The 20,802-nt window shown below is 54.9% G+C and overlaps 1 protein-coding gene across 1 annotated transcript in view; it reads right to left on the bottom strand.

The window, feature by feature from the left end:
• PKD1 (polycystin 1, transient receptor potential channel interacting) overlaps positions 1–20,802 on the bottom strand; it is a 56,740-nt gene that overhangs the window by 32,568 nt on the left and 3,370 nt on the right. Inside the window, exons 2-14 of the mRNA XM_026053896.1 lie at positions 16,384–16,455; positions 15,601–15,672; positions 13,743–13,912; positions 12,570–13,229; positions 11,786–11,969; positions 8,408–8,622; positions 7,235–7,347; positions 7,024–7,150; positions 5,187–5,458; positions 3,981–4,730; positions 2,551–2,682; positions 1,151–1,326; positions 571–704 (exon numbers count right to left, since the gene is read on the bottom strand). Of these exons, the coding sequence (XP_025909681.1) occupies positions 571–704; positions 1,151–1,326; positions 2,551–2,682; positions 3,981–4,730; positions 5,187–5,458; positions 7,024–7,150; positions 7,235–7,347; positions 8,408–8,622; positions 11,786–11,969; positions 12,570–13,229; positions 13,743–13,912; positions 15,601–15,672; positions 16,384–16,455 (3,077 nt within the window). The remainder of the gene's footprint in view (positions 1–570; positions 705–1,150; positions 1,327–2,550; positions 2,683–3,980; positions 4,731–5,186; positions 5,459–7,023; positions 7,151–7,234; positions 7,348–8,407; positions 8,623–11,785; positions 11,970–12,569; positions 13,230–13,742; positions 13,913–15,600; positions 15,673–16,383; positions 16,456–20,802) is intronic.

Below are 20,802 nucleotides of genomic sequence, written 5' to 3'. Positions count from 1 at the left end.
AGGAGAAAAGGAAGAGTCAGCTGGGAAGTGTTGGCGCTTTCTCCTAGTGCAGTAGTTTTTGGGAGCATGACAGGAGATTCAGGTAAGATACTCTGTGCATTGGGTTTCTCTCTTCCATTCTGGGAAGAGCAGGAATTGCGGCCAGGCTGTGCATGTGAGGATCAAATACCCAGTAACAAGACACTTGAGAAGTTGCAGAAAACTGATTTGCTTTCTGTTCACTCACATGGCAAGACCTGCTCTTGCTCCCCCTGGCCCATCTCCCATCAGCACAGAAGCTAAGAGCTCACCAACCACTGGCCTATCTGCTCAGACTGGCCAGAAAGGGGACTGTGTGTGGTGGACCTTTTCCTTACAGGATGGGCAAACTCCTTCTGGAAAGAGAGCTGCAGACAATGGCAGCTGGTGGCGACTTCCAGTCACCCCACTGGCAATTTGCTCAGGAACAAGACAACTTTCAAGTTGTTCTCTCAGTTAAGGGGGCCCAGACACTTCTGAAGTCCTTGGCCATGTTACCCCAAGCAACAAAAGCATCTGAGACCTTTCTCCAGAGAGCTGGTCTGAGCATACCTGGCTCTTGATAGGTGTGTGATACGTTGTGCTCTATTACAACCTCGTGGACACTGGGATCAGGAACACGGAAGGACTTGTTGTAAGGAGGTTTGAACTGGTGGGTCTCCTGGAAACCATCTCCAAAATCCCACCTGCAGAAACACACAAACCATGTCATGCTGTACAAGGGGCAGCAAAGGAAATCCTGGGGGAATCCTTTCCTGGTTTCAGGGCTGCCCTTCAGGTTCAGGCCTTGGGTATCAGTAGCACCGCTGGGAATCATAATGCCAAGGACCAAAGCAATAGCTGGGCTAACCGCAGAAGAGTGATGGAGAGGAGCACATCACTGCTAAGAAACAGAGGTACTCAATATTAAGCCAGTGTTGCAGTCCTATAAAAAGACAATTATTTCAAGCCTGAAGAATATGTCCCAGTCATTGTGGCTAAATCACACTTCCCAAATGTCAACTGAACAAGACAGTACCCAAAGAATTGGCCACTTGAAATCAGCTGGGCCCCAGGAAAGAAATAACTGAGGCAAGACTGGTAAGCCATGCATAGCAAGAGCCTAAATTTGGGCAGCTTGCAAAGGACTCACAGGAACTGCGCATCCACAGCAGAATCGACGTGAACTCGTGCCGTCAGCTCCACAGTGCTGTTCTGCGGGAGCACCGGCAGGATGCCCAGCACAGTCAGGTTCTTCATCTTGTTCATCAGCTCCACCGTGACGTTGTAATTGACCGTGAAGTTACTGACGTGGTTGGAGGCGGTGAGCTGGGAAGGACAATGGGACAAGGAAGGCATTGGGGATCACCTCGGCGTGCTGCCCTCTCCCAAGCGGGGCTTCAGCACCCTGAGCGGGTGAGCGGGTTAGGTGAGAGCAGCCTGTGGGACAGGAGGCAGAAGCCACGGCCCGAATGGCGCTGGAAGCGGCACTGGGAGCTCACCCGCCTGCAGGAGCCACCTCCTGAGGGAGGCAGCACAGCTGCACTGCTAGGTCAGGCCACGGCTTGACTGGTTCCACCCAGCACGAGGACAAGGAGGACTCCTTGTCCTGACGCTCCCCTGGCCCTGAACTTGCCAGTGGTCCTTTTGCCTGCTCCGGGTGTGCCCTGCACAGCCTGCTGTGCACAGGCACTCGCCGACACTGAGGGCTTCCGTGGCAGCTGCCAGGCTCCAGGCCAGGGGACTCCGCAAACCAAGCGTGCCCAGGGCAGCAGGCAGGTGCAGCAGGCAGAGAGGGACAGCAAAGTTGGGATGAGGAGGGAAAGCGAGTGTGGACAGGCAAGAGACCAACGGGAGCCAACAGGAGCAGGGTACCCAACGTTACCTAGGCAAGTGGCACTGATGCAGCACCTCAAACAGAGCACCCTACCATCTCCTCTGTGCAGGAAAGCTTGGCCGCTAGCACAAGGGATTCTCCGCACTGAGTGGAGTCCTCCCACCCCAGGAGATAGAAGACAAAGTCCTCTCTGCACCAGCAGAGAACCAGGCAGAGACCAGAGCAGCCTGTAGCATAAGCCTGGCCTGCCTGCGAGAGGCTCCTGCTTCGATGCTGCCTCTGCCTGGTGCTGAACCCGCGTCTCCCACGGAGCCAAGTGGCACCTGGGCACCCTGCAGTGGGCTTCAGTGCTGGGGAGCAACGTGGGGAGAGGCTCCGGGAACAGAACGGAGAGTATGGAGAAAAGAGCAGAAAGCAAACACAGAAGTCAAGGAGAGAGTCAAGCCAGCAGTAGAGGAGGCCGCAAGAAGAAGCTCTTGCTATTTGTGTTTGCAAGGATAGCTCAGTGAGAAATAGCAGACAAGCTCCTCAGTAACATCCTGAAAACCTCCTCAAGCCAACCCAGCATAAACCTGCACTGCTGACGGCTCCTGAGTAGGGCAGGAGAGCTGCAGAAGCCTCTGCCTTCTCCTCTACCTTCTGCTCTTCCTGCTCAGATTGTGGGATGAAACGGAAACCAGAAGTGAAATGGTGTTATGGGAAAGGCCTTGGCTTACCGAAAGCTTGTACACAGCTGGGCTTTGGTAGATAACGTTGAAGACAACGTTGTAAAAAGTGAAAGATGGCTTATCATCTACTGTCCACCGGAAAGTCACATCTGACCCAGCTTCCATCATGGGCACGTAGCTCTGAAAGGCAGGAGGACACTTCACACGAGTGCGGGAGAAAAGCATGCACAGCACGTCCCAGACCTGCAGCCCAGCCAGAGTGCGGACAAAGCCAGACTGAGGAGCATCCCGTGGCAGAGCCTACGCAGGGAAAAAGCCTCCCACCTCCTTCACCACACAGGGAAAAGCTTCCTGTAATTCCTCACTATGCTGCAGTGTGAGGTTTTACGAAAGCATATGTATATAAAACTTCCTGTTCTGATCCTGATCCTGCTGCATTTTGCTGTTCATTCTCTCCACATCACTATTCTGCTCACAAATGTGACAGTCCTAGACTGCAGGCTGCTCCACAAAGTCTATCGCTTCTGTATTTCCAGGCCACTTTTGCAGCTGGGAGGCAGCTCCCGGGCACGGCTCCGAGGTGCACGATCCTCTCTGTTTTCTGCGAGAGAATCGCAGTCCCAGAGCCCACAGTCTATAGAGGAGCTGGGAGCAGGACCCACCCCACCTGCCTCCCACCCGCTGCTCTGCTCTCCTCATCGAGTCTTCTCCTCACAGGCTGAAAAGCTCCTGATATTCTTGAAGGAACAGGTCAGCTTCAGCTTCTCCGACCTGGATGATGCTGGACCCAAAGGCTAAAACGGTTCATCTGCCGTGAACGGGGCAGACCCCTCCTCACTCCCACAGTGTCCCCTGCACAGACGGTGGCAGCGAGGGAGCCTGGCGCTGACAGGCACTGCAGGAACAGGGTTCTGCCATAAGCAGCGAAGGATTAAACAGCATTGGACCGGCACAACGGGTATCAAAAGGGGTCCTAGGCTTGACTGTAGCTCTGGGGATGGGGTTTGAGAAAAAAAAAAAAAAACCAACACAGACACCAGAACAAGCCCAAGTCTTTGATGAATGGATGAAACACGTTTACAGCTTCAGCCAGCTGGCAGAAGGCTTCAGTCGAGCACATCAAAATGCCAAGGGAGTAACTACCTCGACAAGCCCAAGGTAGCTGAATGCTGGCCTTTGATAAGGCATCTGTTTTTCTCAACAACTCCCTAGGCAAATGGGAGGCAGTATTCCCCTAGCAGAAGGCATTGCCTCCCTGCCAAAGGGATTAAAATGAGCAGCTGAGCTGCCTTCCTTCTTGAAAGCATCAGTGTTTTCTGGCACATGCAGGTCCCTGCAGCAGTGCGGGCTGCATGGGCAGGGGAGCAGCACTCGGCAGCAAGCAGTGCTCTATCTTGACCAGCGTGGACAGAGCCCTGATCCTCCCTACCAGTCAAACCCAGCAAACCGGTGAATTAAAAGCCACAGGGATGACTCACCACTCGTGTGTTCAGCAGGACCCTGCTCTCGGGGTCGGGGGTGGCTCTTAGCCCCCGGATGGGCTCCTCCACCTTCACCGTGATGGTGATGTTCTGGGAACTCACGGTGTTCTCCGCGACAAGCACGTGGGTGCTGAGTCCCTCGGGGAGGCTGCTCAGGCTGACCACCGCGAACCAGGTGTCGTTGGTCTCTCTAGCACAGTCTGCCACCTGCGGTGCCAGCGCTGCCGGGCAGGCCCCTTCGAAGGGGAAGGGGCGGCTGTCTCCCAGCCAGCTGGCCGTCGCGTTCACCCCCGAGGACAGTTTGACTACCAGGGTGGTGTGGTTGGACGGCACGTAGACCTTGCCGCCTTGAGGAGCGGGGTGGATGACACGCAGGCCTGACACCCGGGAGGTGACCCAGAAACTGCAGGACAGGTTGGCACGGAAGACCCCGTTGTCCACGTTGGCTCTGACCGTGTAGCGTCCTGGATGCTCCAGTCCCGCGTTGTGGGGGCGGATCATCGGGACGAGCTGTTCCTCGGCATAGCGGACCCTGAGAGAGCAAGCAGTGCCGTGTGCCCAGGTGGCACCGCTGAAGCTGGCAGACAGCCCACGCGCCCACTCGGAAGAGTTTGTGCTTAGGAAGTTCAGTCTGGAAGGGGCGCTGGTATTTGGCTGGCAGGGGAGGAGGAAGCCCAAGCCTGCGCTGTGCTGAATACTGAAGATATCCTTGGCCCTGACAGAGATGATTTCTTCTTTGAACGTGACCTGCAAAGAGAGGAGACATTGGGCATGGACACATGAAGCTCCGGGCTCTCAGCACCCAAATGCCACCTGGGCCACACCGCTGGATTCACCTTAGCCATTCGGCACCCGGTGTGCTAACAGCCAAGCCGGCTTCAGGTTGCCTCTCCCCTCCTCACATGCAATGGAAGAGCCCAGGGAAGTGGCACAAAGCTGGAAACAGAGCCCTTGGCCAACCGCACTATTGCAGCAGCTTAACCAGGCCAGTCCCGGGCTCACAGAGCGGGAGAGAGGAGGCGGCTGCCCGAGCTCTGCGCCAGGCCTGCCAAGTATCCTCTGCGTGACCCTGGGCATATCACTTCATTTGAATGGACTGCAGTTTCTCCATGTGCAAATTGGGAACAATTCTTATTGTACCCAAAGCACCCAGAGAAAACTGCTCCACCTATTCACTGGTTCCTGCAGCTAATAAACACTGACCAGATATGGGGAGGAAGGGCCAGCTGGTATTGTAAAGAGAAATTCCTTGACGAGTTCATAACTAAGTTGGCTTGCGTTGCGCTGGAGGGGAGCAGGGATGGGACTGCTGGCAAGAGAACTGTTGGTGCACTCTGTCGCGTTGCAGCAGTTGTTCAGCGACATGCACAGATCAGTCAAACGACACCACTGGAAACCAGCAGGACATTCGAGCAGAGTCCAGTTCCCACCGTCCTGCGAGGTGTAGACTGGGTTTGTAGCATTCTCCTGGTCGTCTGGAAGACATGAAGGAGAAAGCAAAGAATGTCACCACTCCAACACACTCCCGGTGCATTTCCCCTTCACTCCAAATACACTTTTTCATATTATTTTCCCCACTTTGACTGAAGATGGCTCCACTCTTAGCAAAAGCGGTAACTGCATCCTGGTGCTATTTAAGACAAAATGTCTCCTCTAATGGAAAACTCACAAAGGTGCAAAGAATATTAAAAAAACAAGTTAGTCACTTTTCCAGTGAGAATGAGCCAGTTTGCAAAATAAGAGAGATCTATGTTGAAGAGAAAGCTGGCCCTTGCAAAGGCAGAGCTGGCTTTGACACCAAAAACACATTAAGTGACTTTTCTTAAGTTAAAGTTTCTATGTCAAAACATCAGTTTTTCAGTGTCAAAAATATCCTTTTGTAACCAGCCAACTGTATGGCTACAGCAAACGTTATTGCTACAAAATTGATTGTTGCCAAAACTGTGACTATTGAGCTATTGTACAAGGAATCAAAGGCTTTGGAGATTATCTCATCCATGAGTTAAAAATGGGCTCAGGAAAATGTTCTTCCCCGTTAGCCCATGGGGCCAGATGGACCAGAACGTGTTCCACTTTGATGTGTCCTGTCTTCCCCAGTAAATTGAAACGGGTAGTTTCGAGGATGTGTTCACTTTTACAATTTCTTATGCTCCAGTTGCACCTCAAGCATTAGGACAGAGCATAAAGCTGTAAGAAGGCTTTGGGGATCCTTGTGGGGAGAAATATTGCGAAGCTGCAGTCGCTGATCAGCTCAAACTAAATGGAAACAGAGGCCTCTGGATCTCTTCAATGCCGCTCTGTGATGCCCAGTTCACAGATTCTGCTTTAACTCAGAGCTGAGGGACAAAACTGCCTGGAACTGTTCTTCAATGAAGCTTCACAAGTGCCAGAACATCTCCTGTCTCAACAGGGATGATCACAGGGAAAACTGGAAATTCCTCAAGGCATCTGGCGAAACCAAAATGCTTTTGTGTGTAAGTGGTGGGAAACGGGCTGTTCTCAGGGTCAGGCAGGTGGTCAATGAGCACTGGGACCATCCCTGCTGCAGCTGCAGGTCCAGGACCTGCAGCCCCCAGGCCAATGCTCCCCTGTGCTCCTGCCCATACCTGATGAAGAACCATTACTGAGTTGCACAGATGCCCTCTACTCATTACTCCTCTGCAACCGCCTCTCTCATATAAATGCTTACACTTTCCAGTTTCACAGTTGTTCTGGTTGGCTCCAACGGGACCATTTTCACTCTGGCTTTGATCAACACAGTTGTGTTCTGATCTTTTCTAAGCACTGGTTGATGGAAAGTTCATCCACTGAGATTTTTGCTCTACAAACTTCTCCAGGACACCCATTTCTCCAAGGCAACCCCAGGCTATTCCACTATACACCCACAGACTTCGTATTTGAGACTCTTCAAAAATAGAGCCAAATCTCTGCACTTTTAAGGTCAGTTTGGAACTTCTGCTTTAGAGAGGTCACACACGCTCATTTTGGCACAGCCCCGGTGTCCCCAGCGGCACGGCAAGCGCTGGGGGAGATGTCTCACCGTGTCCGCGCGTCGGCCGGTGCACTCGCAACGTCACCGCCACGGGCTGGCGCAGCTCCCGCGTCACGAACTCCAGGGCGGCCAACACGCCGTCGTGCTCGAACGGCAGCTCCGGGAACACCATCACCTGCGAGGGGCAACGCGAGGCGCTCGCTCACGCAGCCGGTCCCGCGGCCTCCTCGGCACGGCGGGACGCGCCAGCCTCTCTTACCTCCGCAGCCTGCGATGGGGCTGACACCACATCTTCCGCCACATCTTTCACGGCCTCGTGAGTGGCAAACACGGGGTCTCCCACATAGAAGTTTTCGGCATTTAAGAGAATTCCTGTTTACAGGGGACATTTGGACAGAGCCCATGAGCGGCGGCAGGGCCTGCAGCTGCTCCCGCCGCAGAGCGGCGGCTGAATCACCGATCTGTAACTACAGCTTCGCCGGCGCAGCAGCACCTGCTCTAATGCTCTAGCCACTTTCTTCTTCTCCCACATGTTTTGATTTCTTTCCCATCCTGCATAATTAATGCCTGCAGAATTCGTGCAATTCTCAGTGCAGTAAACAGTGCAATTCCCCTCAATTGAGACTTCTGTGAACTCTGCAAATACTTCTTCCTTCCGGCACCCCAAGATTTGCTTTGAACTTCTGAGCAGGAGAAGCACTCCCATCTTCCCCGCTCCCCTGGGCTCCACAGGAAGCGTGGCCAGGGCCACCCGATCTTCATCAGTACTGGATAGTTCTGGCCTTTTCACATCCAGATCAGGTTCTGGGGACTGAACACAACCAGTCGCTGCTGTCCCTCCTTCCAGAGCCAGTGGGCCCTTGGCTCAGCTCCATCCTTTCCATCTTATCTGAATCAATTCCAATATTTGCTGCCCTTCTCCCTTCTCTTTCTTACTCCTCACCCCCCACTGCTGCTTTCCAGGCCTGGGTATTAGATGGGAATGGATTTTCACGGCCAATCCCCCCTCCCAGCACTTTGGTCTGGGGGGAAAGGGCTACTCAGGATGCAGGCACTGGCTCTTCTCCTGTTTTCCAAGCTCTCCTAGAGTTTCCCTCATCTCTCTACTTTTAGTGATGGCAAAGACTGGAGAGGGCCGAGTTCTTCCTTTAGGCTGAGGCCAAAGGAAAAGGGACAGACAAGAGTTTAGATTGCAGAAAGGGAGAACTGGGGACCTTCTTGAGGGCTCCCTGAGGCTGCCTGGGAAGGTAGATTTGCCAACAGAGAAGGTTTCTGACAACAGGTCAGTCAAGCATCTGTTGGTGCTATCATGGGTGTCCCCAGGCCGAGCGGGGCTGGAGACATTCTCCATGCAGCCTGATTGCTCTTGCTACACATCACTAAACACCCACCGACCCGTGCCAGCTGACAGCAGGAGAGCAGAAGGACCCACCTTGAGGCTTGTACTCACACACGTAGCTGTGCTTGGCCATGCACAGGTCCGTGTTACACTGGCCTGTCGGGCCCATCCGGACACAGTGGTCAGCATTTGATGGATGGGGCTCTCCTGGCAGCCAATTCTGACAGCTCTCCAGATTAAATCCTTCACCACTCTGTTGTGCTCCAGTGCTTGCAAAATCATTGAATCCGATCCAGACATCTAGGCTCCTTCAAGAAAAACGGGGGAGGAAGAGTACGTCAGGAAATCATGAGTTTTAGAAAGGCTTGGGACAGATGCCATCTATAGTTCTCAATGAAAATAATATCCTCAACAACAACAGCTTCATCTGTTGCCACTAGCTACATTTAACTTCTTAATTACTACGGGATTTCAACATTCATTCTGCCACCGGGACCTGACTCTTCAATAACAGTCCCCTTGCTAGCACCATGCTGCTGCCTAGCAGCCTTTAAAACCACTACCGTAAGGGTTACAGAAGGGCCCTGTCCCCTGACACACCATGGGGACAGCTGGCAGAGAGAAAAAACCCACAGGGTTGCTGCACGCAGCTCATTTGGACTCTGAGCAACTGCTGCCTGCAACACGAATCACCCTGTTCCCAAAACTGAGGGCTCACCCAGACAACAGGTGAAGCCAGTTAAAGGCTCTGGAGCAAGGCATTAACTCAGGTAACAGAGGGAAACGGCATCACCTGCAAGTGAAGGGACAGCAGGTTGTCCTGGAACCCACCTAGGAGAGCTGGGGGCTGAAGCGGCCTGATGGCACCGGAGCTTAAAGGACTCACACGTACGGCTCAGCCCAGTCGCACAGGACATCTGAAAGGGCTGTGTCCTGTGCAAAACTCCTGCGTCACCTCTGCACACCTGGAAATCTGCCGCTAGTCACCTGCCCCATTCAAGCGCCACTAGCGCGTGGGCAGGGACCCGTCTGGGAGCGCATCAGCCGCGGGAGCTCCCGTCCCAACCAGCAGATCTCCGAGGAGGGGAACGCGCCTTCCTCGGCCACCACCCAATGCAGGGACCCTGGGGTCCAAGCCAGCAGCAGCAGAGGCTTGGGCACGGCAGGGACACGGGCCCCATGCACAGGAGAATCCGCCGGGATCAGTTCAGGAAAACGAAATGTCCCTTCCACGTTTGGAAGCCAAATCTCAGCAGAGATTCTGGTGGAAAGTGTTGAGCGGTTTTTGATAGCCACAAACAGCCTGGACAACTGTTTCTAATGGCAACCAACACAAAGTGAGGCGTTTGCTCCATATTAGCGCCTAGAGGCCTTGCTGGGCACCCCTCAAGCGCTTCCCCAGTCTCCCTCAGGCCGCAGTTGGCCCTGCTCCGGCCTTGCCCCTCGGCTCCGAAGCGCCTGCAGGATGGTACGAGCTGCTCTGCAGAAAGCAGGCGGGTGTAATTGGTGTCTCTCCACCACGAGGCTCCTGCCAGACGAAATGATTAATGAGGTCATGCTGAAAAACGACGATGAAAATAACTGCTCTGTGAATCAGTAGTTTTCATTGCAAATAAGATTAAAGAATAAATAACCACTGTGCTCTGCTCCTGAAACACTGGCAGGGACTAGGAAGAACGGGTTAGGAAACCGCCTGTTTGCTGCCATCAGTAAAATCTGATAGTTTTTCCTTTTCTAATTCCAGCTATGATCTAATTGCAAGTCATCAAAAAAGAAGCCCAAGGAAGGCGGCCGCCTGGGCTGCTCCGCACCCCGGCCCCGCCGCGTGGGCCGGGACCTTGCAAAGAGCAGCGGGGGGACCCGGCCATCCCCACGGGAAGCAAAGCGCGGGTGCTGCTCTGCTTCCGAGCAGGGCACGAGCTGCCGGGCTCGGGGCTCCGCGGTGCCTCGAACAGGAACCGGGAGCCCAGGAGAGGGTGCGTTGGAGCCCCCTGCTCCTGCGGGAGGGAAGGGGCCGCTCCAGCATGTGCTGCTCCTGGGGAGGTCACCCAGTGACAGGACCAGGGAGGGAAGAGCGGGGTCCTTGCCGCTGCAGGCTCTAATGGGAAACACATTTCGGCTTCTGTCATTTTCCCACAAGAAACTATGGAAGCTGCGTGTTCCAAAAACCCGTGGCTTGACTGTCTTTTATCGCTAGGGAAATCGCATCCTGGAACCATCTCATTCATGTTTATCTGAATGGATTAATAAAATAAATACATGAAATAAAGAGGGGCTGGGGAGGGAACAACGCGAAGCAGCAGCTGGGAAACAGCTTGGGCAGCTCATTCCCTTCTGAGGTCTCATGATTTCCTCGCAGTGCAGTCCATCAAAAGCCCCGCACGCAACGCCTGATAAATCAGCGCACCAAGCGGCCAGTTCCCAACCCGCTGGAAGGGACAGAATCCTCTTGCCCGGAACGGGGAGCACATGTTTGTTATCTCAGGATAAATCCCAGTGCGAAGGGAACAGGGCAGGAATACAAGTGTGGGGAGAAGGGCTGGGAGGCCGCGCGCAGGCAGGCCCCAAGCTACGTCACATGCAGCTGTGCTCCTCTCCTGTGCTCGCCGCGCCACGTTCATCAAGAGGACATTCCAACATCTGCATCTGGGAGTGCTGACAGAGGCTGTCAGGCCTCGGAAGCTCTCCTGGTCACCCTCCTCTGGAGATGGCTGCTGCAGACAGGGCATTTAGAAGGACGGATATAATCAAAAGCCGACACTTTCAGTGCTGCCTGTTTCTAAAGCCCAAGTCCTGAGGTGGAACAGATGTCGCTGGAGCGGGACACTGAGCGAGAAGCTGCTCCGTCTCCAGATGGAAAAGAGAGGGGAAGGTGTCAGACAGTCTGGGAGGATGCAGGATTGCGGCAGGATCACGGTGTGGGCTGGAGGCGGCTGCTCGCTGTCGCAGTGACACGAGGCGCTCTGCTCGCTGCACGGCTGCTCAGCAAGGTCGCTGGTTGCAAGATCACCCCCAGGCTCTGCCGGGGAAGCCAGACGGCCTCCAGACACCAGCACCTGACCCCATCCACCGTCCGGCCTGAGTCGGAGATCCCGCTCAGCCCAGAGCTGTCTGCTCCTCGCTGCAGCTCTCTGCAGCATTTCAGATGTACCCCAGACACACACACAGGGCGCGAGGTGCCCACCAGCAGCAAACGCCCATTGCCAGGTCCAACTTCTGGTCCTTCTGCCCCTTTGCACTTCTTGCCTTCACAGCCAAGGCAGCCAAGCTGAGCTCTGCTCACGCCTCCTCCTCGCTGAGCACTCCCTGCATCCCCCTGTGCTCCGTCTGCAGCGCGGGTCTCCAGCCTGGCGACAGCAGCGGGCCGGGGGCCACGGGTCTCTGCAGCGCCCGGGTCCTCCTTGGACACCTCCGCAACCCAAAGACTACGAGAGCCCCCCTGGCCAGCTCAGCCTTCACCCCATCACTCACCTGATCACACGAGCAACCAGAAAGCTCTGGATCTCGGGGCTGCTGACGAAGGCCAGGTCGCCGCCGCCGCGCTCCTGGCAGTGCTGCTGCGCCTCCAGCCACTCGGCCTTCTCCACCACCAGCCGGTAGCAGTGGTTATTGCCCGGGAAAACCAAGCCGTCCGGGGGGCACAGCGGGTGAACTGCTGCGTGGCAAAGGAAAACACAGCCATGAGGTCCTGCCCATGGGCCCGTACGTGCCAACCCCACCGCACGGCCCCCAAGGATGCTGTGTGATGCCAGCCGGGCCGGCACGCTCATCATGCCCTGGGATGGCTCCCATGGAGGCTGAGCACATCTGGCTGCTGCCTGCTCAGGAATTCATCCCTCAGCTTGTGACACCAGGGTGACACCCACTGTTGGCTGCCCCTACCTCGCACACACACCACGCTGCTGGAATTCCTCACCTGACCACATGGGCCCTTTCGTGGTGCACAAAAAGAGACTAACCCAGAGGGAGGGAGAGTATGAGGAGCGACGCAGAGACGTCAGGCACCGAGCTGGTAAAATGCTGATGGTCTCCATGCACACCGAGCAGATCCAACCCACCCCAGGGAGCAACACACACCATAAAACTGGCCAAGGACTGAACAGAGCAGGGGTGCAAGGCACCTGCAACGCCCTGCTCATCCTGGAGCTGGTGAATTCAGTTTGGTGTCGAACGTCACAGCACACAGCCCTGATCCCTGCACAACATGAAGCAGACGGGCGCCCGAGCACCGCCGGCCCCCGCGCTCCCTGCTCACCTCGGCCCAGCTCTGCCGTGATGCTGTAGGTCACCACGAGGCCGGTGCCACCTCTGTTGCGGATCCGTATGTCCAGGCTCTCGTTTGCCTTGAGCAGGGAAGGACACTGCAGCTCTACCTCTTGGGGTGAAGCCACCACTTCAATTTCTGCCTGCACGTAGGAGACCTTAGTGCCAACAAAGAGGGTGGCAGTGACATTGTACCGTCCGGGTAAGACATAGGTGTGGACAGCTGCATTCCCAGTGGTGTTGAGAACCTCGGAGTGGTCCCCAAATTCCCACTGTAAAGTGCTGGCAGCAACAGGAATACTGACATTGAGGAGCACGGGCTGGTGGAGGCTGTACCGGGGCTGAAGGGCTGTGAAAGACGCAAACAGCCGTGCCTGGAAGGGAGAGGGGACGAGGGACGGTCCGTCGCACACCTGCCCGGACAAGTGCTCAGTGCAAAAGGGCAAACAGTCGGAGGAAGAGTTCGCTTCGTGGGCAGTGCCACACAAACACAGCCCCTGCGCGCTGAAGCCTCCATAGTCCTGGTCTTCGGCGTAGCAGAGGGCACTGCAGGTCTCCTCAGTGAGGTTCCCAGGGAAAAGAGACGTGAAGAGGATGACGAACTCAGCCTCTCCCGTGTCGTTGCTCGTCAGACATGCTATATATTGAGCTCCTGGGGAGAGAACCGAGGATCTGCTTGCAAAAACCACTGTGAAGCCAGGACTTGGTGAAACCCTGTAGGGGACACCGCCCTGCCTTGGGGAGGGTCTTCGCCTGCACAGTTCCTAGTCCAAACATTGCCTTTTTCAGTCTTGTCTGGCAAGTTTTGATCCCTCAGCAATGTTTTCTGATCTCCTGAAATCTCCAGGATTCCAAGAACCTGCTCAAAGTCGGACAGGTTCCGAAATGCTCGAGGATGGCAGCTTAAGGCTGGAGGTTGGCCAGGGAGAAGCATCTGATGCTTGTTTGAAGCTCAGTGTGTAATGAGTTTGCTGATCTCAGCCCTGTGACCAATGACCCTATCCTCCAGGCATCATCAGAGCACAGTCACTCATTACCATTACTTGTTTAATTAGATCAGCAGCAGCGACTTACGGGACAGAGAGCTCTAGCCAGGCTCACTGCTCCCTGTGCTCGCTGTTCCACAGCTTGAGTGACCCCCCAGCAGAGCCCCCAGGCTCCTTACCGCAAGCAGCGCCGACGAAGGAAACGTTGAAGAGAGAAAGGTTTGCCACCTCGGCGGGGTGGGCACATCTGGTGTCTGACGCCTGCAGAACCTTAACTCTTCTGTCTTCCACCCAGCGGGGCAACCAGGAAAGTTTGCAGTCGCAAGTAAATGGATTCAAACTTAAGTTTCTGCAACGGGGAGATCAGAGGAGAGTTATGCGTTAGCTTGGCAGTGTGTGCTGAGTGTTAATTGCACCAACGTGCAGGTCCCTCACTGCTCCCATCCGCACACCCTAGTGCTGCGCTCCAGAGGGAACTGCCAGGGGAGCTAATGAATAGGGAATCAAGCAGTAATTAACATGATTTTTCTAGAGGCTAGAATTAGGCAAGTACTCCAAGTACATTTTCCCCTCTACAAATAATTGTTGCAATTAGAAGTAAATTACAGACATAATCTTATATTCAAAATAGTCTGCCATCTAACAGCCACTGGATGTAATGGCAGCCTATACCGCTAAGGGAGACTATTTACAGCTCCATTAAAAAATAGCTAAGAGGGTAAAATTGATCTGTCAAAAAGAAATGCAAAGGCAATGACAATCTTTCCATGTGGCAGTTTATTGAAAAGATGGAAACTCTAATTGCAGGCAAGTCTGATCCAAATTGCAGTCTTTGGCTTTCAGCTGGGAGCAGGACAGAGATGGAAAGATGTTTATTTAGCTGACGCCGGCTGGCCTGGGCTGCCGCAGGGGCTGAACCCAGGCTTTCTCACACTAAAAGCAGCACTTTGCAGGCCAGCTTTGGTAGTAGGGACTGATTCACTAGCAGCTAGTATAGATTCCTTCTATCTTGTCATTGCCCTTTATAAATGAAAATGCAGAGCAGAAGATGCCCTTCGTGCTCTGACTGCGGGGAGAGCGTGTGGCCGAGCTCTTCTCTCGCTCGCTTCCAAGGCTCATCCCTTGGCACATCCCTCGGATTCAGAGCTGTCACTCTGCCCCGCGCTTCCCTGCAGCTCCCCTGGAAGCGCGTGCCATCCCTCGCCTCCCTTCACACCCCGTCAGCACAGATTGTAACTCCTTCGCTTGAAAACCCTTGTAGGCACCGGAATCGCTTAGGGTGAACGTCTTCAAGTGCCTCCAAGTGATTTGGACACCTCCATAAGGCTCCCCTGTGTTGGAGCTCAGTGCCCTTTACACCAGGTCTCCCGTTCTAAAGTGTGACCATACACACAGGGACAATAGAGCGGCCTGGAGCGTGGCCAAACAAGAACCTCTGCAAAGTCGGTGTGGGAGAGAAGGAGGGGAGCCATGGAGATAGCAGCAGAGCTTGGAGATATTCAGGAGACAGAAGCAAAGTCTGGGAGGAGGTCAGGCTTGAAGGGCACCGACAAGACCCAGGAGGAGAAGACAGCTCGAAGAAGAAGCCAGAGAGAGTTGGAAATGCAGCTGCAGGGAATACGGGCGGGTGAGGAAGCCGCAGTTGGAGAGGGTAACATCAGGGAGGCCTGGGAATGAAAAAGTGGGAGTCAGAGCATCCACCCACCCCTCCAGAGCAGAGGAGCCGCCAAGCACTGACCCAGCTTCCCCAGCAGCTCGCAGGCTGGGACAGTGTCTGAGAGAAAGCCGAGGCTTGTGCTGTCACACACTCTCCAAGGCAGCCCTGGCAAGGGGCAGAGCCAGCACAGGGCTCAGCGGGCTGGGGGCTTCCGACCCCCAGGGGGAAGGTCTCGACTCCACCAGCGATGCTGAAGAGGCTGGTTACGTCCCCCCCACCTCCAAAGGGAACGCTTACGGTTACGTCCCATCCCACTGCAAAGGGGAGAGCTACCTCAAGGAAAGCTCTGCACAGAGAACTGCAGGACACAGAGAACTTACATTTCACTTAAATTAAATAAATTATCAAATATTCCATCTTCTAATGTAGAAATCTTGTTGTGGCTTATATCTCTGTAAAAGAAGGAAAACAAGAAGGAGAGTTTAGTAACTGCCGTTCATGCCTATAACACCTTCCTGGTCAACAGGCAGCATCTACTCTGCTCAGGGACTGGTCACCCTTTCGGACACCCTTTCGGACACAAATATGCAAGTGACAAAACCACGTGCACATGACCAACTCCTCCCAGGACTCCTTCTCCTTCCACATTTGGAGATGTAAATAGGGAGGGCTGTCTGGGCTGTCTGCCCCTCTGCTAGAAGCACCAGCCTGGGTTTTGGTGCTACCTCTGCTGCTGCCTCTTCGGATCTGATAGCTGATTCTTAAAAACAGCTGATGCTCCCCAGGAGGTTCCCTGGCATCTCGACAGTGCAGCTTTACCACCCCCTGCATGCCCTGCCACACACCTGGTGACAGATGTGGTTCTTTGCTGCTCTGCCGCAGTCTCACCTCCTGTCTGGCGGCAGAGCCCAGCAAACCCTGCCCGTGCTCCGAAGGCCCGTGAGCGAAGGGCCACCCGCTGGGCTCTGCGGCCGCAGGTCCCCAGGAGGAAGGAACCTACACCTCACCTGCAGCCAGGGGAGCCGGGGCTCCGCGACCGCGGCGGCCAGGAACAGGGCCCTCGGGAAACCCTCGGGTGGGTTTCAGGTGCCAAACGCGCCCTCCCAGCTCGGCTCACGGGCACGCTCAGACACTTAGCTGCACAATCTGCTGCGTCTACTCACAGTTTTGCCAGAGAAGTCAGGCTTTTGAACATCTGAGCATCTAAACCGCTGATCTTGTTCCTGGAAAGATCCCTAGAGAAAGAAAACACGGATTTCACTTATCATTCAACTTCATTTTGTCATTCTCCCATTGCTCGGGCTTAGAAGAGCCTGTCTCCAACCTTACCCAGGCTCCAGACAGGAGGTTCTTGGGGCCTTAAAGCAGAGCAGTTCTAGCCAAAGAGAACACCCTTTGCAGCATTCGCTGCTCCAGGCTGCAGAACGGGCACACATAGGTTGGGACTATCTCTATGTGCATACCATTCTGTAGCACAGCTAGAGTAATTACAGACATGACAAACGTGCCACTAGATTTCAGGCATCCTTTTAAAAATTAATCAAGTCTACTGTATCTTCAAAGAAGTAATTAAGAGATAATTTAAAGTAGTAATTAATTTCTAAAGAAAACTTTCTAAGGAACTTTCAAGTTCATTCCTAGTACTGAAGAACTGATAATTAACTATAGAACTGATGCATTCAACTTTCGGTCTTTAGTATCTTTTTGTCTCTATTTGAAAAAGCTTTAAAAAAAAAAGAAGTAACCAAAAATACTTTCTCTTTAAAATCTCCGGGAGAGATTTTCCCCATAAAAGGAATATTGCTTAAGAAACCCTTTGATTGCTCCCTGTAACACTGACAGCCTTCAGCTCATCCAGAGCAAAACCACTTCTTCTCTTCCAGATGAGTTCCTTCGGGCCCAGGCAATGGGTTTTATCCTTCCAGGATTTCGGGAGAGCTCCCGGGAAGCGGAGAGGGCCGGACAGGCTGCCCTGCTCCCTTTCCCACCTTCTCTCCTAGCACATCTCCCGTAATTCCTCCTCGCTGTCTCATCTTCTATTTTTACTCCTTAATCAATTCCTTTTTGTTTAGATCTGACATTTAAACTTTACGTTTAGACTAAATTCAGCAGTATGTAGAGACTTATGTCAGACTGCCAGAAAAATTACTTATGATTCTGGGAAACTGTGAGGATAAGTAACAAGGATGTTTCCTTGCAAGGCTGGAGGTTATTTTTCCTGATTTTGCTGTCCAGGAGCGCTCTGCCAAGCTAAGAACCACCAACACGAACAGGAAAGTCCAAGAAATGTGCAAAGTAGAACTGCAACATACACCAAAAAGAAGACGACAGCCAAAATATCTAAGCAAGCCTCTATGTTGAGGGTAGTGGGGAGCGCAGCTGCCACGGAGGCCCTGGCTGGCACGGCACAACCCAGGAGAGCCGCGGTCTGCACCACGTCCCACCAGGAAGGTGCCTCCACAACCGCGTTTGGTTCCTATGGAAGAAGCAAACACAGAGGAATCCCAACGACTGCCACCCGACGTGTCCTCGGAGCTGCGACCGCCCCACGCGCTGCCCTCGCCTTGCGGGCCACCCCAGCACCCGGCTCCGGAGGATCCCCATGCGGATCCTCCACGCGGAGCAGTCACTAGAGGGCAACGTGTTGCTCGGTACGGAGCAAAGCCTCGCTCCTGGCTGCCCTCCAGCTTGGCCTTCCCGGTCTGATGGCACCAGGATGGAGCTGCCAGGTTTCAACCTCCGCAGCGCCCGCAAGGGAGGGAAGGAGCCTGGTGGCGGGACAGGCCGGAGCGGGGACCCTCCGCCGGGATCACCTGCCGCCAGCGGGGCCTCCTGCCGCCCCGCCTGCCTTCTCCCCCTGGTTCCGCTCCAAATTGCATGGAAAAATAATACTAGGCCTTTCTGGCTTGGGAAAGATGGCTATGAACCAAAGCAGGCTGCAGAATTTAAAAAACAAATAAAAAAAGGAAGAAAAAAAGATCAGGAAAGAGCTACCGAGCAGTAAAACCCAACGCGGAGGCTGCAGGGCCGAGCTCAGCCTTTGGGGGCCACAGACCACCACGACTCTGTTTTTCCAGCCCAGTGCCAGGCTGGAGCGGCTCCGGAGCTGAAGCCCGCGGCAAACGAGGCTTCCTGGTGCGCAGAGCCGGGCACATACGGAAAGGCTTGTGGAAAGGAACGGCCTCTGGAAGGGAGCAGCTCCAGCGGGGAAGGTGCCGTTCTGAACGCTGGGCAAGGCGGGCACCAGTGCAAACCCGGGAGGCGGGAGCTGCGTCCCAGCTCCGCTCGGCGCTCCCTGCTCGGCGCTGATCCCGGCGCGGGGCCGGGGGCCTCTCCATCGGCACGGCCAGCTCAGCGTGCCCGGAGCCGCTCCCAGGGAACGGCCTGCGCAAGAGCCGCGGGGCGAGCGGCTGCCGCGGGAGGCCGCTCCGGGCCCGGCGCCGCCCGCTCGCTCGGCCCGTTCCCGTGGAATCGTGCCCAGGAAGAGCCGGGAATGGCCACGCTCTGCGGCCCCGCGGGTTTATTCCTGCGGTGGACAGGCTTTTTTTGGTGCACTGCTGGGGTTTTTTTTTAATTCCACGGAACATATAATGCCGAGCAGAGTATAGCCCGCCTCCGCCTGCCAAGGCTGATGTCATGCGCTCATTATGTCATTTGCGGGCCCGCTCTGCCTTCGTTTCCCAAAAAAGCGGGAGGGAAGGGGGGCAGTGTTGGCTTGTGCCTTTCCCAGCCCTTTTGGTGCGTGGAGCCCAGCCAGAACAGTAATGGGAAAAGCATCCGCAGACTGGGAGAAGTGTCTGCATGGAGAGGAGCCCGCGCGCGGGCTGGGAGAGCCGCGGAGATTCGCCGAGAAAGGAGCCCCAGGTAGAGAGGCCACAAAAACACAGGAGTCTCGGAGGCCAGGGAGGCTCCACGGGTCTCGGGGAGGGATGGACACATCCCGCATCCACCCAGAGCCCGCGCAGGAGCTGCTGCAGAGCCCACCAAGGGGCCAAAGCGGTTGGGACACACGCGGCGGCTGGGCTGCTGAGATCCCGACCTTGCCTCCGGCCTCCTTCCCCAGCACAAAGAGCTCCCGCTCTCCGACCTCACCAAATCCCACGTATTTCACCCCAGCAGCCACCAAATCCCACCTCTGGGATAACCGGGGTGCTCAGTCCTCGTGCCTACAGCCCTGGTGTAACGCGGGACAAGAGGCAACAATCGGAGCGGGTGCCAAACCAGCGCAGCGCTCCGGGGGACGGGTGACAAGGGCTGTGAAGCGGGGCCCCCCGGCCTCCCTGGAGCAGTGCAGCGCGGCCGGGCGCGCCCAGCGGTCCCTCCACCGCAGCGACGCGGCCTTAGGTTGCCATGGCAAACGCTCCTCTTTTTTCTGGGAATAAAAGCCAACACGGTACCCTGTGCAATAGCGGCTTGTGCTGCTACTGCCTGACTTACATAACAGACTTTCCAGAAAACAGCAGGAAAAATCCTAGTTTTTGCCTGCTTGAGCCAGGAAAATGATGGGGTTTTGCTGATCTGATTCCTTTTTTTCTTCTTTGGCTTGCACCTCTCCAAGAAGCGCAGTGGAAGTCAAGGTGCCTCTGTGTGGAGCGGGGATTTAGGCGCCAGTAGGGATGGAAATTGGAGAAAACAGAGCCTCACTTGCCCAGCAGGAGCAGGGATGGACGGCGGGATGCAGGGATGCAGGGATGCAGTGCTGCCCGAGGAAGGGCTGACGGGAGCTGTGCAGCTCCCCTCCACGCTATCACAGCACGTGACAACTTATTTGTCATTTGGATTATTTGTTATTTGGAATTTGGAAGTTCCAAGCGCTGGCGCAGGTCTCACCTCTCAAGGATTTTCCCCCAAAATACCTTTTTTCCCCCCACAAATATTCATCTCAAAGAGGAATGTTTTCCTTCGCACAACAAAATCCTAATGGTCGGTATGCGAACGCAAGGCCAGTCTAGGACAGTCACCACCTTTGGACCCACGTGGGTGCTCAGGTGCCATCAGCAGCCAGGACAGGGGCTGGAAGGTGACTTAAGCCGGCCTAAAGTAAGATTTGAAGCATCACGCAGCCCCGATCTGCTCCTGTAACATCTTGCTGAAAGACTGGAATGGAGCAGAACGGAGGTTTGGGAAAGCGGCAACCCAAATATTTAAATAAAGTTGCATAAATTACAGCCGCACATAAACAAGCTGTCTGGAGTGTCATCCAGCCAAATGTCAGCCCTGCAAACATACATTTGTTCCATGGAAAGTTTGCAAAGCAACCAGGGACGCATCAGAATGAAACATCCTCCCCGCACACACAGTCCACGAGAGACGCCCGTCCCCCACACCCACTGCAGGGAGAACCATCCTGCATGGGTGCAGGATGCACTGCATGGATGTGGGATGCACCGCATGGATGCAGGATGCACCGTATGGATACAGGATGCACCGCATGGATGCAGGATGCACCGCATGGATGCACCACTCAGATGCAGGATGCACTGCACTGATGCACTGCACGGATGCAGGACACACCACATGGATGCAGGATGCACCACATGGGTGCAGGATGCACTGCACGGATGCACTGCACGGATGCAGGA

Source organism: Nothoprocta perdicaria, unplaced genomic scaffold (genome assembly GCF_003342845.1).
Source record: "Nothoprocta perdicaria isolate Ctin4 unplaced genomic scaffold, notPer1 scaffold_12, whole genome shotgun sequence".
NCBI classification, from domain to species: domain Eukaryota; kingdom Metazoa; phylum Chordata; class Aves; order Tinamiformes; family Tinamidae; genus Nothoprocta; species Nothoprocta perdicaria.
The sequence above is the reverse complement of the archived record's forward strand: the minus strand, read 5'-3'. Positions and strand labels throughout refer to the sequence as shown.